The sequence below is a fragment of the Dipodomys merriami genome, unplaced genomic scaffold (assembly GCF_024711535.1).
Source record: "Dipodomys merriami isolate MVZ:Mamm:240054 unplaced genomic scaffold, mDipMer1.0.p SCAF_273, whole genome shotgun sequence".
In the NCBI taxonomy this organism is placed as follows: Eukaryota; Metazoa; Chordata; class Mammalia; order Rodentia; family Heteromyidae; genus Dipodomys; species Dipodomys merriami.
Genome location: NW_027204193.1, coordinates 930,316 through 954,796, shown reverse-complemented (window position 1 = coordinate 954,796; position 24,481 = coordinate 930,316). Strand labels below are relative to the sequence as shown.

The following is a 24,481-nucleotide window of genomic DNA, read 5'->3' as shown; positions in this document are numbered from 1 at the left end:
CCGCCCCGCCCGGTCCCGCCTCGACTCCGCTCCTTGAGCCAATGTCGGTCGCTCGCGGGAGGGAGGCGCGGTTCCATCCCGCCGGCCCTGCGCCCCGGACGGGGCCCCAGTGAAGCCGTCGGGGCCTCCCGTGGTGAGCTGGTCTGGGGGTCTGGCCGGGCCGTCGCCGTGCGCGTGCGTGTGTGTGTTGTGTGTGCAGGTGTTGTGTGTGCGTGTGTTGTGTGTGTGTAGGTGTTGTGTGTGGTGTGTGTATGTTGTGTGTATGTTGTGTGTGCATGCGTTGTGCGCATGCGTGTGCAGGTGTTGTGTGTGCAGGTGTTGTGTGTGTGTGCGTGGTGTGTGTGCAGGTGTGTGTGCGCGTGTGTATGTGTTGTGTGCAGGTGTGTGCGCGTGTGTATGTGTTGTGTGCAGGTGTGTGTGCGTGTGCGTATGTGGTGTGTGTGCGCGCGTGTGTGTTGTGTGCAGGTGTGTGTAGGTGGTGTGTGTGTGCACGCGTGTGTGTGCAGGTGTGTGTGCGTGTGTGTATGTGTTGTGTGCAGGTGTGTGTGCGTGTGTGCGCGCGTGTGTGCGCGTGTGTGTAGGTGGTGTGTGTGTGCACGCGTGTGTGTGCAGGTGTGTGTGCGTGTGTGTATGTGGTGTGTGTGCAGGTGTGTGTGCGTGTGTGTATGTGGTGTGTGTGCAGGTGTGTGTGCGCGCGTGCACGCGTGTGTGCGCGCGTGTGTAGGTGGTGTGTGTGTGCACGCGTGTGTGTGCGCGTGCGCGCGCCCCAGTATGGAGCTTGGACTCGCGGCGGGCGCTCCGCCACTTGAGCCACGCCTCCACTTTCAGCTCTGCGGGTGCGCGGCCTCGCGAGGGTCGGGACTGCGGCACCAGCTCGGCCCGCCGGAGCGGCGCTCCCCGGCGCCCCCGCTGGTCGGCGTCCGAGACCCGTCGGTGCGTGGCCGTGGCGTCACGGGCGCCCGCGGCTCGGGCGGGGCGGGGCGGGGCGGCGGCTCACGTGACGGCGGGGCACGGAAGCGGCGGGCCTGGGCGGCGGCGGGCGGCGGGCGCGGGCCTGGGCGGCGGGCGGCGGGCGCGGGCCTGGGCGGCGGGCGGCGGGCGCGGGCCTGGGCGGCGGGCGGCGGGCGCGGGCCTGGGCGGCGGGCGCGGGCCTGGGCGGCGGCGGCGGCGGCGTTGGGGGCCTCCCCGGCGGCCTTCCCCCCGCGGGCGCCATGCGCCTGTACAACCTGCACCCGTTCGGGTCGCAGCAGGTGGCGCCCTGCACGCGGGAGCCCGAGCGCCTGTGCTGCGGGGGCCCCGACGCGCTGTTCGCCGCGGCCGGCCGCCGGGTGGAGGCGTTCGCCGTGGCGGGCCGGGAGCTGTGCCGGCCGCGCTGCGCCTTCTCCGCGCTGGGCTCCGTGCTGCGCCTGCTCTACAGCGAGCCCGGTGAGTGGCCGGGTCCGCGGCGCCGGGCGGGCGGGCGGGCGGGCGGGCGCGGTGGCCTGGGCCGCTCCCCGCGTCCTCAGACCTCGGGGGCCGGGCTGCCCCGCGCCCCGCGCCCCGGGACCCCTCTGTCCGGTGTGGGGTCACCAGGCCTTCCACCCCGTTCCGCTTCGCTGTAAGGTAAGTCGAGTCCTTAGTCGCTACCGGACGTGGCGACGTGAGGACCCGCGCCGGTGTCCGTCCTTCTGTCCGTCCGTCGGGGGAGGGTCCGCACTGCCACGCGAGGAGGCCGCCGGCCGTCGCCAGAACCTTCGCCGCCGCGCGGCCGGACACGCCTGACCTGAGCGACCCGCGCCCGCCAGCTCGCCCAGCCCTTGCGCCGCGCCCCGGCCAGGAGCCCGGTCCTTAGGGCCCGCTCCCCTCTCCCCTTCCTCCCTGCGGACTGGGGCTCAGGCCCTCCTCAACTGGTGCTCAAACTGGTGCTTCTCCCTGTTCCCCGGCCCCACGGCCGGCTTTGTGCTGGGTAACGGGTGTGAGAGGCCTGGGGTCTGGCCCATCTGGGCTGGCTTTGAACTCCAGCCTCGAACAGCTAGGACTACAGGTGTGAGTCATTGGTTCTTGCCCATTTTTCCACTTTCTAGAATGGTAACTCTTCTCCATGCTGCCCTCTTCTAGGCATAGCAGTTTTCACCTTCAAGATTTTTTTTAATCAAATAGTAAAGCTGTCCATTGCAGATGGTGGGCTGAGCTTGTGAGAGAGAATTTGCCTAACTTGCCCCTTTCTTCCAAGTGAACATTTATTTAAAATCTGAAGTGGCAGCAGGAGGCTGACCTCTTGCTTGTCTTCCCTGTGGGGTAGCGTTGAGGGCACTGCTGGGCTTCAGCCCCTGGCCCCAGGCCCCGGCCACCGCAGCTCGGCTGCAGCAGTTAACTTCTCTGGAGTGAGGCTGGGCCGCCACTGAGGAGATCTCGGCCACTGTTTTGCCAGGAGTGCACTGCCGAGGGGAACCAGCACAGGAACGGTGAGAAGATAACTGCTGCACTGCTGCACTGATGAGGCCCCGAGAACAAAGATGGTTTAGAACCCCGCTGGCTGCCCCAAAGTAGTTCAGAAGTCATGTGGGAGGGAAGGCTTTAACACCATGGGTCATGTGGCCCAGTTGAACTTTTAACCATAGACATCACTAAACATGGGCAGACTCCTGGCTGCCTTGATATCCAGAAAACTCATCTTCCCTTCTTGGCATTTCTCTTCTGCCTTCCTTTACTCCTAGGAAGTTAGTGCCTGTTGTTTCACAGACACTGAAAAACAGAATTCACGTATTTCCATCTACTGGAAATGCTGTGCACCCCCCTCCCCCAGCCCTCCCCCCCACACCGAAGTAGAAAAACACCTCCAGATCTTTTTCCTTTCATTAGCCGACAGATTTTCTTCTGTTACAAAATTTGGGAACATTGGATAAGTAGAAATTTTGAAGGATGGTTTTGAAATGTTAATGTCATCAGGGAAACGTGTGTGTGTGTGTGTGTGTGTGTGTGTGTGTGTGTGTGTGTGTGTGTGTGTGTGTGTGTGTGTGTGTGTGTGTGTGTGTGTAGACAGGAGTGATGACTGAAGCCTTCTGCTGGAGAGGCAGGGCACAGACACATTCACAGCACCGCTGGAGTACCAGTGATGACAGCAGCCTAGTAGTCCATATTAACGTGGACCTACTGTTGCCCAGCATTGAGAGTCTGTGCCATTAATGCAGCCCCCTTGGTACTCACATGTGCAGAAATTTTTGTTAGGGAATAAAACCTAAATGTACTTCCACATATTTCACTAGAGGACTGTTAACTAAATCATGGCACCTGTTTCATGATCCATATTTAGAGAGAGAAAATTACCCTAGGCAGCCTTATTGTTAAGATGAGGCTTCTGGGAGGTAATATTATGCTTTTCATTTATATTTATTGATTTCTCGCCACAAATACATGTTGTTTTCTTAGCTAAAAACCAAAGCAACAGGGGCTGGGAAGTTGGCTCAGTGGTAGAGTGCTTGCCTTGCATGCCTGAGGCCCTGGGTTTGATTCGTCAGCACCACATAAGCAAAAAGAAAAAAGCCGGAAGTGGCGCTGTGGCTCAAGTGGTAGAGCGCTAGCCTTGAGCTGAAGAGCTGAGGGACAGCGCCCAGGCCCAGAGTTCAAGCCCCACAACTGGAACCCCCCCCCCAAAAAAAAACCCAAAGCAACAAAAACGCTCATATAATCCAGTTCAGAGACTTGGGCTTATGTTTTGTTTAGTTTTATAAATAAATGTGTAACTTCACTCTGTTTCAAAGTTGTGATTTGGTGGGATATCAAGTGTAATTTTCTATTTAACAGTGAATGCCTTGATTTATACTAAGTTTGTGTAACTCTCAGTAAGACATGAATGGTGGTGATCATTTTTGTCAGTAGAGCTGTCTGGGAGCTGTACCTGTAGGGCACAGGATGCACTTAGAGCTCATGTGGAGAATGGTGTGTGAATTCCCTCTGGTGTAGGAATAATGAACAGGTTTTCCTGAGCCACCAGATGGTGAGAGATTGCATCTCCGAACCTCGGGCCTCATAAGTTTCCAGTACTGATGCTGTCACCTAGGGTTTGGCTTCCCATAGTCTTTGGGCCAGTTCGTGTGTTTCATCTCAGGTCAGCAAAGGAAGCAGTTGTGTTTGACTACAAAGTCTAGTCAAATCTTATTTCCTTTTCAGGAGACTATTTGGTAATGATTGAGGAGAAGAACGGAGCCACATTTGTGCGTGCATATGCAAACTGGAGGAGAAAAAGAAGCGAGAGTTCCCGAGTGTGCGTCCGGATGGTGGGCCACAGCGTGGAGGCGCCGCTCAGCGAGGGCTTCAGGGACCAGATGTCTATCGTGGAAATCCCGCTGTCTGAGGTGCCCTTGTGCATCTCCTGTTGCCCTGTGAAAGGAGACCTCCTTGTTGGCTGCACAGATCAGTTTGTTTTATTTACTCTCAAGTATCAAGTTGTTAGTGAGGAGTTCTCAGTGCTGGACTTCGAACGTTCTCTAGTGATACACATAAACAGCATTACCCCTGTGGAAATCTCTTTTTGTCTTGGATATGTGGCTGTCATGTCAGACTTAGAAGTCCTAATCCTAAAACTGGAGTCAGGACCTAAAAATGCAGAGAGAGTCAACCATCATCCACACGGCACCAGCGATACAATGAGCCAGGCAGAAGGTAAATGATGGAATTTATTTCCTTGCTTGTTTTAGGCAGAGAAGAACCCTTCACCTTCGGGAACATCTCTGGAGTTTATGGTGCCGTGCCACATTATTTATAGACTTAGGGGTTTTTTTGTCCGTTTTTGCTGGGGTTTGTACTCGGGCCTTGTGCTTGCTAGGCAAGTACTGTACATGCTGAGGTACACCTCAACCCCTTTTCATGCTGGTTGATTTTTGAGATGAGGACACGGCTGGCCCGCTCTCCGCCTGTTGTAGGCTTTCTGTCCTCGCTAGGAAGGCATGCACATATGATCACACCACATCCTTTTGTTGAGGCGTTGTTCCTTCCTAGACTGTCTTGGAGCCCAGTCCTCCCAATTTTAGCCTCCCACCTAGCTAAGATGACAGGAATGGGCCACCTCAGCTATGGGTTGAGACTAGGTCTTGCAAACTCTTCTGCCCAGGTTGGCTTCTAGCTGCAATCCTCCTGATTTCTGCCTCTCACCTAACTAGGATTACAGATGGGAGCCTTGCACTTAGCTAGACTTAGTTATTCTTACTAGATTGGGTTTATATCTGGCTCCACATATTTTTTTCTGCGTCATGACAGTCTGTTTACATCTGGCAGTAGAAGTAATGGTACAGCTGGGGCAAGGCGATCATTCTCGTATTTTAGTTAGAAGACCTTGGACAGCACCCTCTCTAGTTTTCATTCAAGCAGATAGTTGTACTTGAAGTTACTAAGCTCTTGAATTTTATTTTTAAGGACCCAGTAGTGAAACATCACAGCTTGAATCAGATGATTTTGTTTTCTGCCAAAAGCCCATGGAACTGCTGGGTGAGAAAAGCAGACAGTCTGGCATGTCTATTACCCTGGAGTCGACGGGGCTGGCTGAGGAGAAAGCGGAGTATCTGCACATCCAGCACTTGCTCTATCGGTATTCCAGCCCTCTTCGGTCACTGGCATTTGATGTTTATGTACCTGCTCAAAGTATGTGGAAATGAGATTCTTCCCTCTGTCTTTTTACACCCACAGACGCTTCACTCCTGATATTTCATTCTGTGTCTCATCTGATGACGTCAGGTTGCATTCACTCCAGCTGCTGCCTGTTTACCGAACAGGTATGTGTGCTGAGCAGGAGACCTAGGGCTGTCGGGAAGACCCCCATGTGGGATCCAACTCTCCCTTGCCAAGTTCCTTAGAACCTGTGACCACTAGCAAGGCACGGCTCAGTGACTAAGAGGCGAAGCCATTTCCCTTTGTAATGATCCCCAGGCCTAGAAAATGAAATTGAAGCCCTGTAGGAGTGGAATAGAGATATACCAGGGTTCCAGCTGGATGTTGAAGGAAGCTACTTTGACCCACCTGCTGAACCAGGTGGGAAAACGTGGGCCGAATTTAAGCAGTGGTCCGAAACCCTGCCACCCTGAGTTTACCTGAATACTTTTTTAATAATGACGCTGGGGAGTTTGACTTAGTTGATAGTTTTGGGTCCTGGGCATCTACTGCGCAGTAAGACTGAAAATCACTGGTCCCAGCCCACTTCATATCTTAGACAATGTCTAGGGGAAGCTATAAGTACTTGTCCTATGTAGCATTTCCCTAACTTGGTTTCTTTTAGGAAAGGGGGTCTAGTCTGGAGTGTGTCATGCTGAGCACTGGGAACCAGCAGTGAGGAAGTATAGTTGTAGCAAGGCACCGGAGCGCTGGGAAGGACTTAGGGAGCTAATTGTAGACGGGCAGAGGAAGACTTAACACGTTAGTCACAGACTCAAACCACACACTCTCACTTCTGAATGCAGGTTCTCCTTTGTCCGATGGAGAGAAACTGTCTCAGGAAAAAGAGCTGCTGAGTCTCTTCTGTTTTTTCTCATTGCCCCATGTCGGCTATCTCTACATGGTTGTGAAGTCCGTGGAGTTGATGTCCGTCTACCAGTATCCCGAGACGGCCAGGCAGGCCGTCCTCACGCCACAGTTTCTGCACGTCATCACAAGGTATCGTTTCAGCTCATTGGCCTCCTACTCACGCCCCCGTGGGTTCTGTAGCTGTTACCTACAGTAATGGGAGCACCCTCCAAAGTAACGTAGAGTACCATAAACTAAGGAGCTGCCCGTCTGCTCATGTCTGTCTTCGGATGGCTCCGGCCTCTGTCCAGTGCTGTGGGCTCGGGGGTGGCTTTGCTATGCTTTCTTAGGCTGGTGGGGACCCTCTGGAAGGAGATGGGAGGTTCTGCATGTGGGAGATTGCTGCAGGCCCAGTGAGGACATCTCTCTCAACTCTTTTTAGGCTTCCTCTTCTCACTGCCATCCTGTTCTTTCAGAATCGAGTTATTTCATAGTGGGTTAGAACTGCGATAAGAGGGGCTGGGAAGGTGGCTCAGTGGTAGAGCGCTTGCCTTGCATGCCTGAGGCCCTGGGTTCGATTCCTCACCACCACATAAGCAGAAAGAAAAAAGCCAGAAGTGGCGCTGTGGCTCAAGTGGTAGAGCACTAGCCTTGAGCTGAAGAGCTGAGGGACAGCGCCCAGGCCGAGTTAAGGCCCACGACCGGACCCAAAAAAAAACAAAAAAACAAAAAAAAGAACTGCAGTAAGACCAGAAAAAGGATGTGACTCCAGCCCTGATGAGCCGCAATGGGGAGGCAGGGTAGATGGATGGGTCTTATGGCTGTGTGGGAGTGGATGTCTTCTTGTGGTCTTGCCCTAGCGTGCTGGCGGAAAACTGCTTTCTGAGCAGGAATTGGATCTCATTTCCTCTTACCTCTGCACTTTTGCTTCTCTTTCCACTGTTTTGAGTCTAGATAATATTCAAGCCCTTGGGCCCTGTGACCAAGTAACTGTGAATACACAGTATCAGCTACTTTTTTAAAGCAACAGTGTGAGACACAGAAAACAAACTAGATTCTGCAAAGGATCTGAAGACCTCACAACACGCAGTGTGTCCTAGGGAAGGAAACTGCCAAGTTTCAGACAGGTGGCTGTGTTTGAAGCTGGGTGTGAAGGCTACCTAGAGTTTCGGTGGGTGGAGGTTAGGAGAAGTAGATGTGGTAGGCGCAGGCTTAGACTGTAACCGAAGATAGTGTCTGGTGTTTCAGAAATACTCCATATTCCTGATTGATTGCACAAGAAAGCAACTTCTTTTTTTAAACCAGGGGGAGTATTGGAATCCCCAGCTAGGGAGAGAGCTACTCCTGACTAAGTGCCAGGAAGAACTAGTGATGTGGAAATGTGGAAAAGTGCTGGGAACACGGCTTGCCAGTTACCTCAGAGGAGGGGCATGGACGCTGGTGAATATGCGCCTGGACCAGTTCTGGATGGCAGATTACAGGACTGTATCTAAGCAGGGCAGAGGCAGGAGAGAGGTGCGAGGATAGGTGGGAGAGTTTCTGGGCATCTAGGGATGATAAGGATGGATGCCCTGTGAGGATCATGTGCATTAGTGATGCAGTGAGGGCCAGGTATGGGTATGTAAAGCTCTCTGGGGGTCTGCAGGCCCCTCCTTCCTGGGAAGCAGTCTCAACCCCTCCGTCCTTAACTGGAAGTCCTCTGCCCCATGCATGGTGGTGTGCTGGGAGAGCCTCCTCTCCCCCTCTGCGGGTAGCCCTAAGCCTCCACCCTCAGTGCCTCTCTCCTCTTCCCCAGCAACAACCTGCAGTGCTTCACGGTGCGGTGCAGCGCAGCGGTGGCCCGAGAGGATGACCCCTACATGGACACCACCCTGAAGGTTAGGACTGGCTTTGGTGACAGTGAGGCCCAGGGTCAGGAGTGTGACACGCAGGCTGGCCTGGGACCAGGCCAGGAAGGGAGGCCGCTGGTTGTCTTTCATATAGACATAAATACTAAGCATTTGTGATTTGTGGTAGAGTTCACAGTTCATAAGATTGCTTTGCAGCCGGGCGCTGGTGGCTCACGCCTGTAATCCTAGCTACTCAGGAGGCTGAGATCTGAGGATCGCGGTTCAAAGCCAGCCCGGGCAGGAGAGACCGTGAGACTCCTATCTCCAATAAAACCACCAGAAAACTGGAAGTGGCGCTGTAGCTCAAGTGGTAGAGCGCTCGCTTTGAGCTGAAGAGCTGAGGGACAGCGCCCAGGCCCAGAGTTCAAGCCCACGACCGACAAAAAAAAAAAAGATTGCTTTGCAAACATCTCACTCAGAATTTAATTCAGTTTTTTAAAGCTCGGTGAAGAATTTGTACAGTGTAAGGAGGGCAGTTTATGACTATATTATAGTACAAAATTTCCTCACAAATATTTGTGGCAGTTGTATGTATTAACAAAGTAGCATATGCGTAAACAAAATATAGTATACTCCATACCACACAAGAGGTATTAAAATAACTTATACTATCCTCAAATATGTCTATCGTTCTTTTGATGTTTTTCAAGCTTCCAACAAGTCTTCCACACTTAGTCTAGTTAATGGATATGCTAGATCAATAACTGCACTTTTAGTGAGACACACCATGCTTATTCTCAGGAAAGCACCAACCACAAAATCAATGAAGGCAGTTTTATCATCTGACCTTGTATTTCTGTTCTCCAAAATAGACTCATAGTTACTCATCTGTGCTATTTCACCTCTAAAGTACAAGCTACTTGAGTGGATATTTGTTATGAATGTACGTGCAGTGAGAAACCCCCAATTATCATGGCCTGTTTGTCAAAAGTTAGTTTATGTACACCTAGAAAGCCTTTTCTAGAAAAATAAGTGTTGGTGATGATGGTTAAAAGCCAGCTTGAGCAGTCTTACCACAGTACTGTTGTGGCTTGTGGGTATTGAGAGTGTGGTCTCCATCCTCAGAGCCTTGCGTTGCTATGCTTGTCCTGGCTTTGTGTGGCTGCCCCAGGGTGGGACCAGAGTCACATGCTTCCTGTGCCTTTCTCATTATAAGATAGGCACTCAGTCTTTCCAGTGAGAGCTGACTTTAAAAATCAGGTTTATCTCCCTGGTGAAAATGAAAATGCAGCATCCTTTATCCTTCTGGTCTTGCCCTTAATTTTAAAATAAGAGTCAGGGTACCCACTGGACTGAAAAAGTCATTATACCATATCCTCCTAGAGTCCCTTAAAACCAGTGAGAAGGAAGGAGAAGGGGGAAAGAGGAGCAGTGGCAGCTGGTGGGGAGATGCCATGCTGAGGCCTGCACAGGAGAGAGAGGGAAGGGCCCTCCTCCCGCGCGGCTTCTCCCCCTGCATCCCCGCCCCCTCGCTGGAAGGGTAGATGGCTGGCTGTGTGTACAGTCAGCAGTTCACCTGCTGAACCAGACCTGAGAGCCATGGCGTCCAAAAACATTTCACAGCCTGAGCATGAGCCAGAGCACCTGCTGCAACATCTTCCCTTTCCCTTGAGGCCCTGCATCTCCACCAGACCAAGGCCTCCTTAGCTATTTTAAGATAGGAAGGCTTTGGCAGCCACTTGGATGAGAGGGCTGATGGAGAGGGCCTCAGAGGAGAACAGTTAATGCCCGTATCATTTGGTGAGCTCGGTTGCAGCCCTCCCCCTTCTGCCCTGGTCGGTATCCTCCCTCCTGGAGCTGAGGGTCATATGCACAGGACAGCAGCATGGTTCCTCAGTGCCCTGGCACACCTGCCCGTTAGCAGCCCAGGTTTCATTCACACCCAGGGCTACCGGAACACACGCCCATCCACAAGGAAGCGGCTAGCACTTTGCGTGCCTTAGAATGTCCTGTCATTGTGGCTGGCTTTGCCGAGAACCTCCGACTGCCCCCAGCCAGCCTTTGTGAGAGGGGATTTTGCTGGGCACAGGGGAACCCTCCAGGACTGCTTTTCCTGGGGGTCCACAGAGCTCACTCTGCCCAGTTCCCACACTTACGTTTTCTCACTGTACAAGTACTGAGGTGGTTGGTTGATTGACTGACTGACATATGGTTAACTATGTAAGTTTAGATAACTCCACTCTCTTAAGAATAGCAATGTGGATTGGGGGGGGGGGGTTGATTTGGTCAGGTGAAAGCTCTTGTGATTTCCCCTCCTCAGGCTTGCCCACCTGTGAGTATGGATGTCTGTGCTTTAAGAATACAGCTCTTCATTGGTTTGAAAGCCATCTGTCACTTTAAAAACCACATCATACTTCTGACCAAGGCAGATCCTGAGGCCACTGAGGAGAGAAGAGAGTCACCCAGAAGGACTCCGTAAGTACCCCATGCCCCACACACGCCTGCCTGCTTCCAGAATGAAGTATAGCTGGCATATTTTGTATTTATCTTACCTTACCACTTTTAAATCAAAATGTGGAATGATCAGATGATTTTTTCTATTCTTTCTTGATGATTTTTTTTTCAATGATTTTTTCATTCATTTTCCAGAGAAGGTACAGAAGGGTCTAAAGATCTCTATAATAATGTTTAACCATCCACCATGGGTCTTTTGGAAAAAAACAAATTGCAAAATAGTTTCACAGGCCGGGAATGTGGTTTAGTGGTAGAGTGCTTGCCTAAGCATGCATGAAGCCCTGGGTTTGATTTCTCAGTACCACATACACAGAAAAAGCCGGAAGTGATAGTGCTAACCTTGAGCAAAAGAAGGTCAAGGACAGAGCCCAGGCCCTGAGTTCAAGCCCCAGGACTGGCAAAAAAAAAAAAAATGGTCTCAGTAGTCAAGCACAGTGGCTCACATCTGTAATCTCAGCTATTTGTGAGGCTAAAATGGGATGAATCATGGTTCCAGGCCAAACAAGGCATAAAAATTTGTGAGACCCACATCTCTACCAATAGAAAGCCTGTCAGCTTATCTGCATCCAGTTTGCAAAGGCATAAATGTGACACACTGTTGGAAAAGAAGGATGAAAAAATAAAGCACTTGAGGGGAACTGTGGCTCAAGTGGAAAAGAGCCTGCCTAGCAAGCTCAAAGCCCTGAGTTCAAACCCTAGTATGATCAATAGCAATAACAGTAATAGTGGTAATAATTTCAGTAAAGACAGTATTTTAAACCAATTTAGGATATATTTCTCTGTGTACTTAATGGGACTCCTTTTGAATTCTTTGCTTTAACCTGTAGTTACATTTTTTTATTCAAAGGTTGTTTTCTGTAATTGCAAGATAAATGAGTAATTAAGTGTCTGTAGTGCCACCTTCATGGTTTATGTGCCTGTTTGTCTTAAAATGCAATCACATGTCTGCCGCATCAGTCTCTAACAGGAAGTGAGCACTCAGTTCTAGCCCAGCAATGCTTCCGTTTGCTGTGAACACTTCTACACTGGGAATGTAGTATTAGGGAATATAATCTAATTGTAGGGAAATAACTAGTCAGAAAATGTGTGCACAGAATTCATTTGATCAAAAAATTTGGAAGTTCTTATACTGTTAGGAGAATACAGGGGGGTGGGGCGGGGGGGGGGGATGAGGGAGCAAGAGATAAGACACTGCCTTACGCAGATTAAAGGCTCATGTGGTCCTGCAGATTTTTCCTGGCGTATCTGAGCAAGCTCTTCCTGTTCACATGTGTGGTGTAGAGCCTGCTGAGCTAGGATCACCTTTGCGGGAGAAGGTCTGCACTCAGGCACTTTCAGAGCTGAGAATAGTACCTGTTTGGAGCTGACAGCCCCTCTGAGAATGCTTACAAAGCGAATCAGAAGCATTGAACTACCAATATGTGATAGGACGGTAAATGCTGTAGGCCTATAGAGTACTGTGAAGTAATCAACTCTGCAGCCACTCACTGGAGATACGTCCTGTGCTTTCAGAGTTGTATTATCTTCTAGTACCCAATGTTTACCACTCAGAACTGCAATGTATGAATAATGTTTCTTGCCTTAAAATTCTCGGTCTTTTGTTTTGCTTTTAGTTCTAGGAAAAATGCCAGTGTTCAGATGAGGAGTCCTCCTGGAGCTGGGCCTGGGTGGAATGTCTACATCGTGGATACAGTCCCACCAGTGCAGCTCTACAAGGAAATGGTACTTCCTCCACCTTCTCCCCTTGTAGAAATGGACGGTGGAATTGATGAGGAGAAACTGACTATATTATCACCAGCTTAGGAGGCCACGCCCACCCCAGAGCCATCTCACTGTGGAGCATGAGTTCTTACATCACCTCTGCATGTTCACTGCTTCCGACATTTGAGGAGTCACTGAAACTGAGATGTCTGCCCTTATTCATACACACTCTTCTACCGGCGTCCAAGAGCGGGCCAACTTCAATAGTCCTTGACTTTGAACCCTAGCAGAATCTGCTTTAAGTGTTGCCTGTCTGGTCCTGGCATCTTAACTCTGACAGTCCCTTGGGCTCGTCCCCTCGCTCTCTTCATGCTTAACTGCGGTCTGAGGTACCATCTGGCTGAGCTGCCCACTGACGTGTGAATACACTGATGGCTTCAGGCTAGCCCTTGGGGCTTCAGAAATGGATGTAGTAGAACAACCTAAACCACCAGTTGAAAATGGGTGGTACCCAGTCTCAGCTCCAGAAACCATCACATCCCAGAACTTCCTTACAGAAGTTAATACTATCAGTATAGCATGTTCATTAGCCTCACCAAATTGGGATCAAATCATTACTATTAACATTATAGTATAAATTGGGCCTTCCTTCCCTGACACTTAAAGCTGTTTAACAAGGTGCTATTTATCATCATGTATAGATTTATCTGGTCCATAGGTTTTGGAGTAAAACACTGCCCAGCTAAGGCTCTAATAAATGCTTTTTTCTTTTTTACTTTTAGTATTTAACATGCCTAGGCATTATCTTGTAAGCCCCACGTGGATTAAGGACAGAACTGGGCAGCCACATGATCTGTTGGTCATCCCCACTCCAGGTGGACTACAGTAACACCTACAAGACGGTGAGGACGCAGAGCTGCATCCACCTCCTCAGCGAGGCTCACCTGCTTATCAGAGCCGCCCTCATGGACACCCAGCAGCTGGAGCCCGGCGAGAGAGCAGAGCTCGTGGAAGCGTTTAAGGAGAGCTGTGGGCACCTCGGGGACTGCTACAGCAGGTCAGGCCCTCAGACCCCAGCCTTCCCCCGGGCTGCATGCACTCCCTCCCTCTTTCTTCCCTAGTAGTTACTGGGTTGGTGAGGGGACACGAGGGGATGTGAGGGGGGCTGGTTCACAGTCTTCTCGTTTCTCAAGCACCCGTTGAATCCAGACAGAGTGCCAGGTGCTGTGCTAGGCCTAGAGATGCCAAGACCACTGGCTGTGCCCTGTCTTAGAAGAGGAGCAGTTTGTCAGACAAGCAGTAGAGTCTCCAACTCATGACTTTGTACCTACTTAGGAATTCCTGCTCTTTGTGGCTATGGGACGGCGCGCAGTGAAGCTCCCTGAGAGACAAGCCTGCTCTGTTCACCATGAGCTTAGAGGAATCAGCTACAGAGTGTCACTGGTGCTTTGATGGCACCAGGCACCCAAGGACAAGCAGCAGTTTTTATTTCACATGTGAACAATTTGCACATTTTTCTATTTAGTTTTTTCAGAGGCTTATATGGACTATGGGATTGGTTACAACTTAATGAAACACACTTTTCTTACCAATAAACACCATTATTTTAGAGGCACCTCATGAATATTAAAATTCACTTAGTTAATTGATTGCTTTTCCATTTTTATTTAGGGGCCAGAAAAAGGAAACCATTAATTAGAATGACAGTAAAATAGTACTTAGTAGTTTGTTCCAGTTACTAACGGCAGGAGATGGTTTTGGTATTTTCTGACTTTGTAAAGCATGACTTGTTTTTTACTGGATGTGTGAGGAACGGGCTCAAAACTTGCTAATTGGAGGCTTTTGTATTTTTTTTCCTGTAAGGCTTGCTACCCAGCATTCCCACCTGGCCCTGCCATACTACAAGATGTCCAGTTTGTCTCTGGCTGAAGTCCTGGCCCGTGTGGACTGGGCCGAAGGTGAATCACAGAAATATGAGAGGGGATTAATCTTTTATATTAATCACTCCCTTTATGAAAACCTGGATGAAGAATTAAGTGGAGTGCGTATACTTTTCTATGTTTGTTTATAGCTAATATTTTAACTTTCTATTTTAGTAATTTATGTAATAGTATTTAGGTGGCAAGTTATTAATATTATCCTTCCTCCTTTTCCTAAAAGAGAAAAAAAAATCACATGCCTTTAATGATCATAGTTTAAAGAACTTAGAAAGGCTTTTGTAGTTATGCAGGCTTGGAGAGTTGGTTGGTCCATGGCGGTTGAGGGACCAGCGTGGTGACTGGAAAATGGCTCCCTTTGTGATGCAGAATGTGGCTTTGCTTTCCTGTGTCTTGTGCTGCCTGCAGCCTTAACTGTCCAGCCTCTAGTCCAGGCAGCACTCACTTGCGGAACCTGGCCTGGTGGTCTCAAGGCATTAAGGCTTGTGTTTGGCCTCTCTTATCCTTTAAAGGTCTCTGGAAATTGCAGTACCCATTGCTTTGATGTTTTGAGAGAAATGAGATCACCTCGTCCAAATTACTTCTTTAGGTGGATTTTAAATTATAGGTGTTTTTGCTGCTTTTGTTGCTTTCTGCCGGCTGCCTGACCTCTCATTCTTGGTTGATGTCCTCAAAGGAATTAGCAGCAAGAGTGGCTGAGATGTTTCGAGTGGCTGAGCCGAAGCAACTGCCTCATATTCTCTGTAGCCCTTCCATGAAGAACATTGACCCCTCACTTGCCTGGAGCTGCCTGAGGGGCCTGGACACCTGTGGGTTCTCCTCCGTCTTGGTCACCCTGACCAGGGCAGCAGTGGCTCTGAAACTAGGAGATCTCGACTTGCACAGAAAGGAGATGCAAAGCCATACAGAGGTACAGTGCCCTGCCTACGCAGAGGGAGTGCTGTGTGGCTATGAGTGTGGGTGTGGCCCAGGTGCTGTCTCTGAGGGATTTTTTTCTGCTCAAGGCTAGCACTCTACCACTTGAGCCACAACTTTTGGGTGGTTAATTGGAGATGAAGAGTCTTTCCTGCCCAGGCTGCCTTTGAACCTTGTTCCTCAGATTTCAGCCATCTTAATAGCTAGGATTGCGTGCATGCAGCTAACTTACATTTTCTTTGTTGTAATGGAAAGCAGATCTAAGGAAATGATCCAAGTAGGAATTTACGTCTGAAAAATACAAGAGAAATAGCAGCAGCAGCTGTTCCTCTGGCTGTCTTAGTAGCATTTGGAGCACTATGCCTGCGTGAAGGGTACTCTGGGCTCTGCCTGGAGCGGATAGTCTGACCTGGCCTGAGAAAGATGGTGTGGTCACTGAGAACAGCAGAGTGGTGTCCGTTTAAGTACAGCACAAAGGACATTAACTATGGGGCTTAGAACCCAAGCACCTGTAAAAACCTTCTCCATTTGGAAAGTTACAGGTGCTGGACTGTCAGGAGGGCTGGACTTCAGATGGTAGGACTTAAGGAGGAAGGCCATGTCTCTTGGTGGAGAGGCCATTTAGGAATGTGAGCCCAAGACATTAGTCATTTAAGGGAAAAGGGACTAAAGGTTATATGTTGTACCTCCTATCATGTCCAGGGCCTGTCCTGCACCCTTGATTATGTTAGCTTGTTTAGTATTTAAACAGGAAGAGGTGCTGTGGCTCAAGTGGTAGAGTGCTAGCCTTGAGCTGAAGAGCTCAGGGAGAGCACCCAGGCCCAGATTTCAAGCCCCACGACCAAAAAAGGGGGGGGGCAGTATTTAAACAATATTTAAATATTTAACAAAAAGCTAAATAATACTGTAAAATAGTTGGAGTGTAGAGGGAGTATGGGGTGAATGGGTGTCTTGTCCTAGGTACTGTCCCTGAGATTTTGTTTTCCTGCTCAAGGCAAGTACTTTACCACTTGAGCCACAGCTCCATTTTTTGTGGCTAGTTGGAGATAACAAGTCTTTTTGCTGGTTTTGAACCTTGTTCCTCAGACCTCAGCTTCCCAAATAGCTTTCATGCATGAAGCTACAGAGAAGACAACAAGACAGAGAGGCAAATCACTTGCTTACGATAATACAGGTGGCCAGTGGATGAGGTAGAGTTGCACCAGTCAGCTCCAGAGCCCATGTGCTTCCAAGGATCACAGGCCCATCTTTCTCCTCTCCCTCTCTCCCTCCCTCCCTCCCTCATCTTTCTCCCTCTCTCTCCCTCTCTTCTTCTCCCTTCCTCCCCCTCTCCCTCCTTGAACTCAAAGCCCATACACTGTCCCTAAGCTTTTTTGCTCAAAGCTAGTGCTGTACTACTTTGAGCCACAGCTCTATTTCCAATTTTCTAGTGGTTAATTGGAGATAAGAGTCTCAGGGACCTTCTTACCAGACTAGCTTAGAACTGCAATCCTCAGATCTCAGCTTCCTGAGTAGTCAGGATTACAGGTGTAAGCCACCAGTGCTTCACTATGACTTTGCTTTCTAAAACAAGAAGACATTCTTTACCACTCACCAGTGAACTATTCTAGTAGGGTGAGCAAGCCAGTATCAGGCTGTCTGTTCTGAAAATGGAACTCTAAAACATGATGCTTCTTTCCATAATTTTGAAAAGCTTAAGATATAGTCTTAAAGCCCTAAATAAAACCTCTCTATAGATATAGAACATCCTGATGTTGAGATAAGTTCTAATGATTTACATAAGGCAGTTAATGATATCCTTCTTGGTATAGGAACTAATCTTTGTAGTTAAAGAAAAAAATTGTGTTTGAGTCATCAGGAAAATCCTCCTTATTTTCTTTGTCTTCTGCAGATGCAGTTGGTGTGTGGCTTCATTCTGGAACCTCGGCTGCTGATTCAACAGAGGAAGGGGCAGATTGTCCCTACCCAGTTTGCAGCTCACTTAAAGGAGACCCAGCCTGGACTGCTAGTGGCGTCCGTCCTGGGCTTGCAGAAGAACAACAAAATTGGAATTGAAGAAGCAGATTCTTTCTTTAAGGTTTGTCACAGTAATTAAACCGTAATTTAATGAACTGAGTGAAAGAGGGAGAAGAACAAAAGAACAGTTTCTCATCTGTTTATTGAAAAACAGACTTACACATAATTGGTCTGTCACATAAAAGCACGTATCAAAAGTATTTCTGGAGAAGCTCCATCCTTGCAACCTTGAATAGGCTTCTTATTTACAATGCCTAACTGTTCTCTAGGTAGGGGTAGGAATTACTCACCACGTGGCCTATATCATGGTGTGCCATTGTAAACACCAGCTGTTTATCTGAGACTGGCTTGTTTCTCTGTGTTCAAGGTGCTCTGTGGTAAGGGTGAAGATTCGATTCCTCAGCTCCTGGTAGACTTCTGGGAAGCTCAGCTTGTGTCCTGTCTCCCAGATGTGGTTCTTCAGGAACTCTGCTTCAAGCTCACATCACAGTACATCTGGAGATTATCTAAGAGGCAGCTTCCTGACACCACACCACTTCGCACATCAGAGGATCTGGTGAGATAATGGAACTGGGCCTTCAGGGAGGCCCAGGCAAGGCACATAAAATAATCTACCTTCCTTTTTTTAAGGCCTTCATATTTTTAATTACTCATAGTTAAGTCTCGTTTCTTATCACTAGATATTTAAGCTAGAGTTAAAAGTGCATTACAACTGACTTGTCCATGAAGGAGCTTGGTCTTGCTAGCTCACAGTTGTAATCCTAGGTACTCAGGAGGCTCAGATCTGGATGATGGCACTTCCATTTGAGCAGAAAAGTCCATAGGTTCATCTCCAGAGTAACTAGCAAAAAGTATGGCTGCAGGCATGACTCGAGGTAGAGTACCAGCCAGACAAGCAAGCTGAGCCAAGCAGGAGATAGTGATGGGAATTGCTCACATTTGAAAAGGGTTTTTTTGTCTAAGCTCCTTGGGTTCCTTGTCACTCACAGTGAGTTTGTGGAAGAAACATTACCTCCCAAATAAAGTAGCATAAATAAAAATTACTTCTAATATTACTGTTAGCTCTTTTTGAGTATAATTGCAAAAGTGATATTGCTTACTTTTGCTCTGTAGCATATTTTAAAAAGTTTAGAGTATAAGGAAATGTTGCGTATAGATTATAGTATAGAAGCAACAGGCGGAAGAACATTCTGAAGGCTTCCCACCCAATACAGCCTACACAGGTATGATATGGACGATGGCATTGATGACTACCTTTCTTTGAATGAAGAGGGTTTTGTTGGGGGGGGGGGTAGGTGTTTATGACAAATTTATTTTATGTTTCAGATAAATGCCTGTAGTCATTATGGCTTAATCTATCCATGGGTTCATGTCTTATCACCAGATTCCTTAGCTGATAAAAATTACAGAGAAGACCTTTCAAAATTACAGGTAAATAGAAATGTCTCTTTTTCTTTTGAATATGCACAGTAAGATGTATTATATTTGCTTTGGTAAGACATCAAATGCCCTATTAATTTAGAACATTGCATTTGGGGGACTAAATCTAAAATGAGGCACACTCAGGGACTTTGGAGGAAGCCTCTGCCTCTGTGTGGAACTGCTGATGGTGGGCAGGGTGTCATCTACACACAGAACTAATTGACACACTTAACGTCATTGGGGTGCTTGTCATTAGAGTTCCCTCAGAAGACTTCAAGGCCTATTTCACTTACTGCTTGAAAAGTGTAACTCAGTGATGTTTTAAAACCAGTTTCAAATTGCATTGTTCTGTGGCTCCTAGCTTTCAAGCATGGGATCTGACTGAACTTTCCTGAATCCTTTTCCTCACTATAGCTCTTTATAGATGGCCTTCCATGTAGGGAGATTTCCTCACTATAGTTCTTTATAGATGGTTTTCCATGTAGGGAGGTTATCACCTTACTTCATCTTTGACACATTGTTGTTAATGTATAAAACGTGCAGGAAGCAAAGGTACCAACCTTATTTTCCCGGCCATTCCTTGGTGGATGTTTGGAATAAAATGATTACACTGGCCAAGAATGAGTAATTAATGTTTCTTGTCCTGCTGTAAGTCTGAGACGAGGCTGAGCAAAAGAAATAAAGAAGTCACTTGACTCTTTTACAGGAGAGAGGAAGCATGGAGATTGTTTTGGTGGTGCAATTGATAATATTAGATATACTTTAAAATTTAAACACTGGTAAAGTTGCTTTAAAAAAAAGTACAATACTTTTGGCTGGGAAGGTGGCTCAGTGGTAGAGTGCTTGCCTAGCATGCACGAGGCCCTGGGTTTGATTCCTCAGTACCACATTCTGGCCAGCTGCATTGATTAGCCAAGCTCTGAACAATCACTGGCTTTCAGAATGTTGAATTTTATTTGGAGTTATATACAAAGTAGGTGGAAACACAGGACAGTGTGAAAGGAGAACCAGGCCTGTTTTTCCATCCTGGGAAGTCTGTTTCCAGTGGCATGGCTCTTCCAGAGGGCTCTCTGTGAGCCTGACTGGGCCTGGGTCTGATCGGGTTTTACAAAACCAGGACATCTCTGAGTAGAATCTCCTATGAAGATTTTTTTTTACTCAGCATTTTATCCTGAGTGTTTTCTCCTTAGAGTCTTTGACAATAGAACTCTGATAACACAATGTTACCTCTGTTGTTTAACTCACTGGCTCCTTACTGTTGAACATTGGATCTCTTGGGATTTTCAGTACTGAATACCAATGCATATGCATCTTTGACCATGAGTTGATTACACCTTAGACTCATAAAGAAACACATTCCTTTTAATTTGTAGTCTGTCTAAAGTAAATTAAATGATAGTGTTTTTAAATGACTTTTCTATTAAGCATCAAAGAGGCAAATCAAAATTATTTAATTCTTCTGTCCTCTTAGACTTATTAAGTAAGGACCATATGCATAAGGCTCTAAAATTACATCATCTTCTTTTGTTTTGCAAGTAAGGTTTAGTCTCTTACAAAACTACGCTGTGTTGGTGCTTTTATTTTCTGATACCTCATCCCGTAACCTTCTGCTTTTCTGTTCATAGTCTCTTATATGTGGTCCTTCATTTGACATAGCTTCCATTGTTCCATTCTTGGAGCCACTCTTGGAAGACAGTACTGCGGGCCTCAGTATCCACATTCTGTGTCACACGCGCCTGAAAGAGTATGAGCAGTGCCTGGACACCCTGCTAGACAGGTGTCCAGAGGCTGTCATCCCCTACGCTAACCACGAACTCAAAGATGAGCACCGGGTATGTTTTCAGATGGTTCAAACTTTGTAAGTGTTATGGGGTCTGGAATCTTTTTTTTTTTTTTTTTTTTGGTCCAGTCGTGGGGCCTGAACTCTGGGCCTGGGCGCTGTCCCTCAGCTCTTCAGCTCAAGGCTAGCGCTCTACCACTTGAGCCACAGCACCACTTCCAGCTTTTTTTCTTTTTGCTTATGTGGTGCTGGGGAATTGAACCCAGGGCCTCATGCATGCAAGACAAGCGCTCTACCACTGAGCCACCTTCCCAGACCCGGGGTCTGGAATCTTATCTGCAAAGCAGAACCATTTAGGCCACCTTTACAGGGATGTGGGGCTCAAGGCCTAGGCATGCTCATGCCCTGTGTGTTGAGTGCTGTGAGGTGGTATTAATGGTCTGTTGTCATTTTAAAAAACCTGCTGTTTGGAGATTAAAAGTTAAGAAACCATGATGCAATTATTTCCCCCGTGTGGTCTGTAGTCCGGCATTTTGCTGGTTAATTGGAGATAAGGATCTCATGGCATTTCCTGCCTTGCTGACTTCAAACTGTTCTAGGTCTCAGCCTCCTGAGTGGCTAGGATAATAGGCATGAACCACCGGTGCCCTTGCTCAAAGTCAAGTCCTTCATCCGATGAAGGACTTGTACGTCCCAGCACAGTCTTCTTGAGTATTGCCACTGAGGGCAAAGTGCACCAAACTAAAATTTTCTTACTTTTTCCTAAGATAGACTCTGTGGTGGAAAAAATTGCTTCCTGAACTTTTTCAGAGAGTGAAGTGTGGTGGAGAGAAGTTCCAGCTTCATCTGGCATCATTAAAAGGTAAAATTCCCTTTGAGATTAAAGATAAATTCTAACTGTGAATTTGTTGAGGCCTTGACCTCACTTTATGCCATGTAGTGAGAAGAGAGAAGGAGAGAGAGAAGTGAGAAAAGAGAGGACTTGTAGAATCATCTGGAAAGCTTATTTTCAGTTTTATATGGCCTCTGACCAACACATACGATACTTATTTACCTCTTCCACTTTCAGTGCTATTGTTCTTATAAATTAATACTTTCACGCATTTAATTATCACATCATAGAAATTCATTAATATTTCAAGATACTTGAAGATACAAAATACTGACACTAGGACAGTTACAGCTTTTATTGATGGTCTAGGTGCTTAATTTGTTTCAGGTGGGGAGTTAAGCTCATTAAACATGATTGAAGACTGATGAGTTCTTCTAGGAGATAAAGGGTGTAAGAGGGTCACAGGGCATGGTGCCAGAATGTGGATGGAGTTACAAGGCCCAGTGGATGCTGAAACATTGTGCATAGGAGAGGGCATGTGCATCTGTTAAGTAACCGATCATGAAAATGATTAAAAATATGACAAATTCCTTCCCTCATCTGTTTTCGGTTTTGTTTTGGTACTGCAACTAAACTCAGGGTGGTTCTTGGGCAGGCAAGGTCTCTTTACCTCAGCCTGATTGATAGCTGTCACTAGAACACCTGCCTTTGTTGTTTAGAAGAAAAGCTAAATGGTAATAAAAAGAAATTTGTACTTACTAATGTGAAACTCTCATTATAGAGAGGATCTGATTTAGGAAAACAGTGTCTGAAAGTTCACAACATTTACTGTCTTAGTAAACTGTCCTTATGTATTAGCTGTATATAGTCCTAACATCAAAATAGCATTCAAATGATTGTATTTTTCTTTAGAGAATGCTAGAAATCTATTAAAAACAATGGAGTCATCCAACAATGAAGTAATAACTCCCAAGTGCATGTAAAATAAACTTCCAATGATTCTGGAAAGGCTTCATGAGGAAGTTGTTAAAATCAGTCTGGATGGAGGAACCTGTTCTGTGTTTTTATAATGACTCTTTTTTGTGTGATCTGATCAATTGAGTGATTTGGAGAATACTGGATGGGAGAACCAAGTTCTGACCCAAGTATCTTCCCCACCAGAGGCCTTGTCTGTCGTTGCTGTGGAGTTGGAGCTGAGGGAATTTTTGACTGTTCTCCCAGAAGATGGCGCAGCAGCATTTTTCTTGCCATACCTGCTGTACTGCAGTCGAAAGAAGCCACTGACTTGAAGGTAGCATTTAAAATCACTGGGTGCCAGGTACAGCTACAAGCACAGGGGGTTTTGTATCATGTCAGCATGTACAAGCCTCAGACATTTTCCGGACACAAACTTTACCATGGAGTGGTGACTGTTAGTTCCTTAATGTATGTCTGGCTCTGTTTAATGGTCCAGAATGTAAAAGCTTCAAGATAAGAATTCTTCAAAGAAGCCATACATTTTTAAAGGGGGGTGGTGACTTTGCTCAGGACAGCCTCAACTCAGGGCTGTGAAGACATGACAATCTTTCCACCCCGAGGATGCTTGAAGGAAATGTGTGTCACTCTAAGTGGCCCAGAATTTTATCTGCTCCAATTCCGAGATTTCTGTCCTTTTGTTGTTGTTATTTGTAATTTTCTTTAAGAAAGATGTAAATATTTTGCCACAGTAAAAGAGTCTGAACTTTTATTTTCTTGTTACTTTTTTAACTTAGGTTGTTTTTGTGCTCTGAGCCAAATGAAGGTCAAGTTTACAAAGCTGAGTTTTTGTCTGGCTCTCAATATGTGTTGAATGTGTGTATGTGTGTTTTCAGCAAAACCTGTTTCTATTTGTTATTAATATTAACAAATGCTGTTTATTTTTTTCAGCCAGAGTATATGTGAAAATAAAGAACTATATCATGATATTAGTCTTTTTATAGAAGCTCTTGTTAAAAATTTTGAGTCCTAAGTTCAGATCATTGATACTATGCATTGACTTCAGCTAAGGCTGGGCAAAACTTTTACTTTCTCTGTGTCTGGGACAGTATATTCTGAAGCCTTTCCCCCGTTGGCCTTTTCTTAGTTTATTATTCATTTAATTTTTGCCAGGTCTTGCTATAAACATTGTCAGATGCCCTTCCCCAGATCCAGGTCACATCTTTTGAGCATCCTTTAGGTTTCAGCAAAACTCAGAGTGGCTTCTCTCTTGTTTGACTTTCCTTTCTACCCTCTGCACTTGGATTCACTAGAAATGAGGTCAGTCGCACATTAGAGGACTGTATGGGGGACAGTGGTCGCAGACATGTCTGTGAGCCTTAATGGACAGCCCAGGGCCACATCTGGTCAGAATTGTTTTGAATGTGGTTTTGGAAAGTCCTCGGAATGTGGTGGTGGTGGCAGTGACCCACAGGTTTCCACAGGTGTCAGCTGCGTGTCATAGGACAGCTTGTCATCTTTCCATCTGTGACAAGGACACCCCCCACACACAAATGCAAGGTTGTACGGTTTCAGTCTTTCTAGAAATGTGTATAGCCAGTCCCATTCAGCAGTGTCACATACACTGTTAGGAACCAATGTCCTGTCTCAGTTTTCCATGTCTTTCAGCCAGACTTGTACTACATAAAGAAAGAAATTTTAAGATGGCTACTTAAAATAGTGTAGTTCATATAGTAAAAAAAAAAAAATTAGATGGTGCTTTTCACTTTTAAAATGTTAATTTTAATCTCTTGTTCTCCTGGGTGCTAGTGGCTCATGTCTATAATCTTAGCTTCTCAGGAATCTAAGCTCTGAGGATCTTAGTTCAAAGCCACCCTGGGCAGAAAAGTCTCTGTGAGACTCTTCTTTCCACTTCAAAAACTGGAAGTGGGGCTGTGGCTCAGTGGTAGCGCACTAGCCTTGAGCAAAAGAGCTCAGGCCAGCTCCCAGGCCCCGAATTCAAGCCCACAACCAAAAATAAATTAAAAAGTTCCCTTGTTGTAGTAAGGCCTTAATTGGAAAATGAGTTCCTTCCTATGAGATCCTCATTGAAGCACTAATCAGGAGGGAG

General features: G+C 47.1%; 2 protein-coding genes across 7 annotated transcripts in view; one reads left to right on the top strand and one right to left on the bottom strand.

Moving 5' to 3' along the window:
- Positions 1-98: 98 nt before the first annotated feature.
- LOC138837648 (BLOC-2 complex member HPS3-like) lies at positions 99-23,216 on the top strand. Of its 6 annotated transcripts, none has more exons than XM_070036597.1 (17): positions 99-133; positions 4,150-4,641; positions 5,392-5,563; positions 5,662-5,747; positions 6,429-6,621; positions 8,267-8,348; positions 10,621-10,775; positions 12,428-12,536; positions 13,391-13,572; positions 14,379-14,556; positions 15,129-15,362; positions 17,259-17,444; positions 17,751-17,939; positions 18,710-18,814; positions 20,431-20,637; positions 21,357-21,447; positions 22,579-23,216. In XM_070036597.1, exons 2-17 carry the CDS (start codon positions 4,164-4,166, stop codon positions 22,704-22,706), a joined length of 2,775 nt encoding a protein of 924 aa, XP_069892698.1. In that variant the 5' UTR covers positions 99-133; positions 4,150-4,163; the 3' UTR covers positions 22,707-23,216. The 6 variants fall into 6 exon arrangements, 5 of the variants coding, with proteins under 5 accessions (XP_069892698.1, XP_069892702.1, XP_069892697.1 ...); XR_011375389.1 differs by lacking the exon at positions 99-133 and adding an exon at positions 1,321-1,425 and having other exon boundaries at positions 21,353-21,447; positions 22,579-22,666; XM_070036596.1 differs by lacking the exon at positions 99-133 and adding an exon at positions 1,321-1,425.
- LOC138837662 (ceruloplasmin-like) overlaps positions 17,872-24,481 on the bottom strand; it is a 31,782-nt gene continuing 25,172 nt past the window's right edge. Inside the window, exons 19-20 of the mRNA XM_070036618.1 lie at positions 19,366-19,470; positions 17,872-17,959 (exon numbers count right to left, since the gene is read on the bottom strand). Coding sequence (XP_069892719.1) covers positions 19,367-19,470 — 104 coding nt within the window. The 3' untranslated portion in view covers positions 17,872-17,959; position 19,366. The remainder of the gene's footprint in view (positions 17,960-19,365; positions 19,471-24,481) is intronic.

Coding starts and splice junctions, on each gene's coding strand:
- LOC138837648 (XM_070036597.1), top strand. CDS start 4,164: ATGATTGAGGAGAAGAACGGAGCCACATTTGTGCGTGCATATGCAAAC. Junction 12,537..13,390: donor TGCAGCTCTACAAGGAAATG/GTACTTCCTCCA, acceptor TCCCCACTCCAG/GTGGACTACAGTAACACCTA. Junction 14,557..15,128: donor TGGATGAAGAATTAAGTGGA/GTGCGTATACTT, acceptor ATGTCCTCAAAG/GAATTAGCAGCAAGAGTGGC.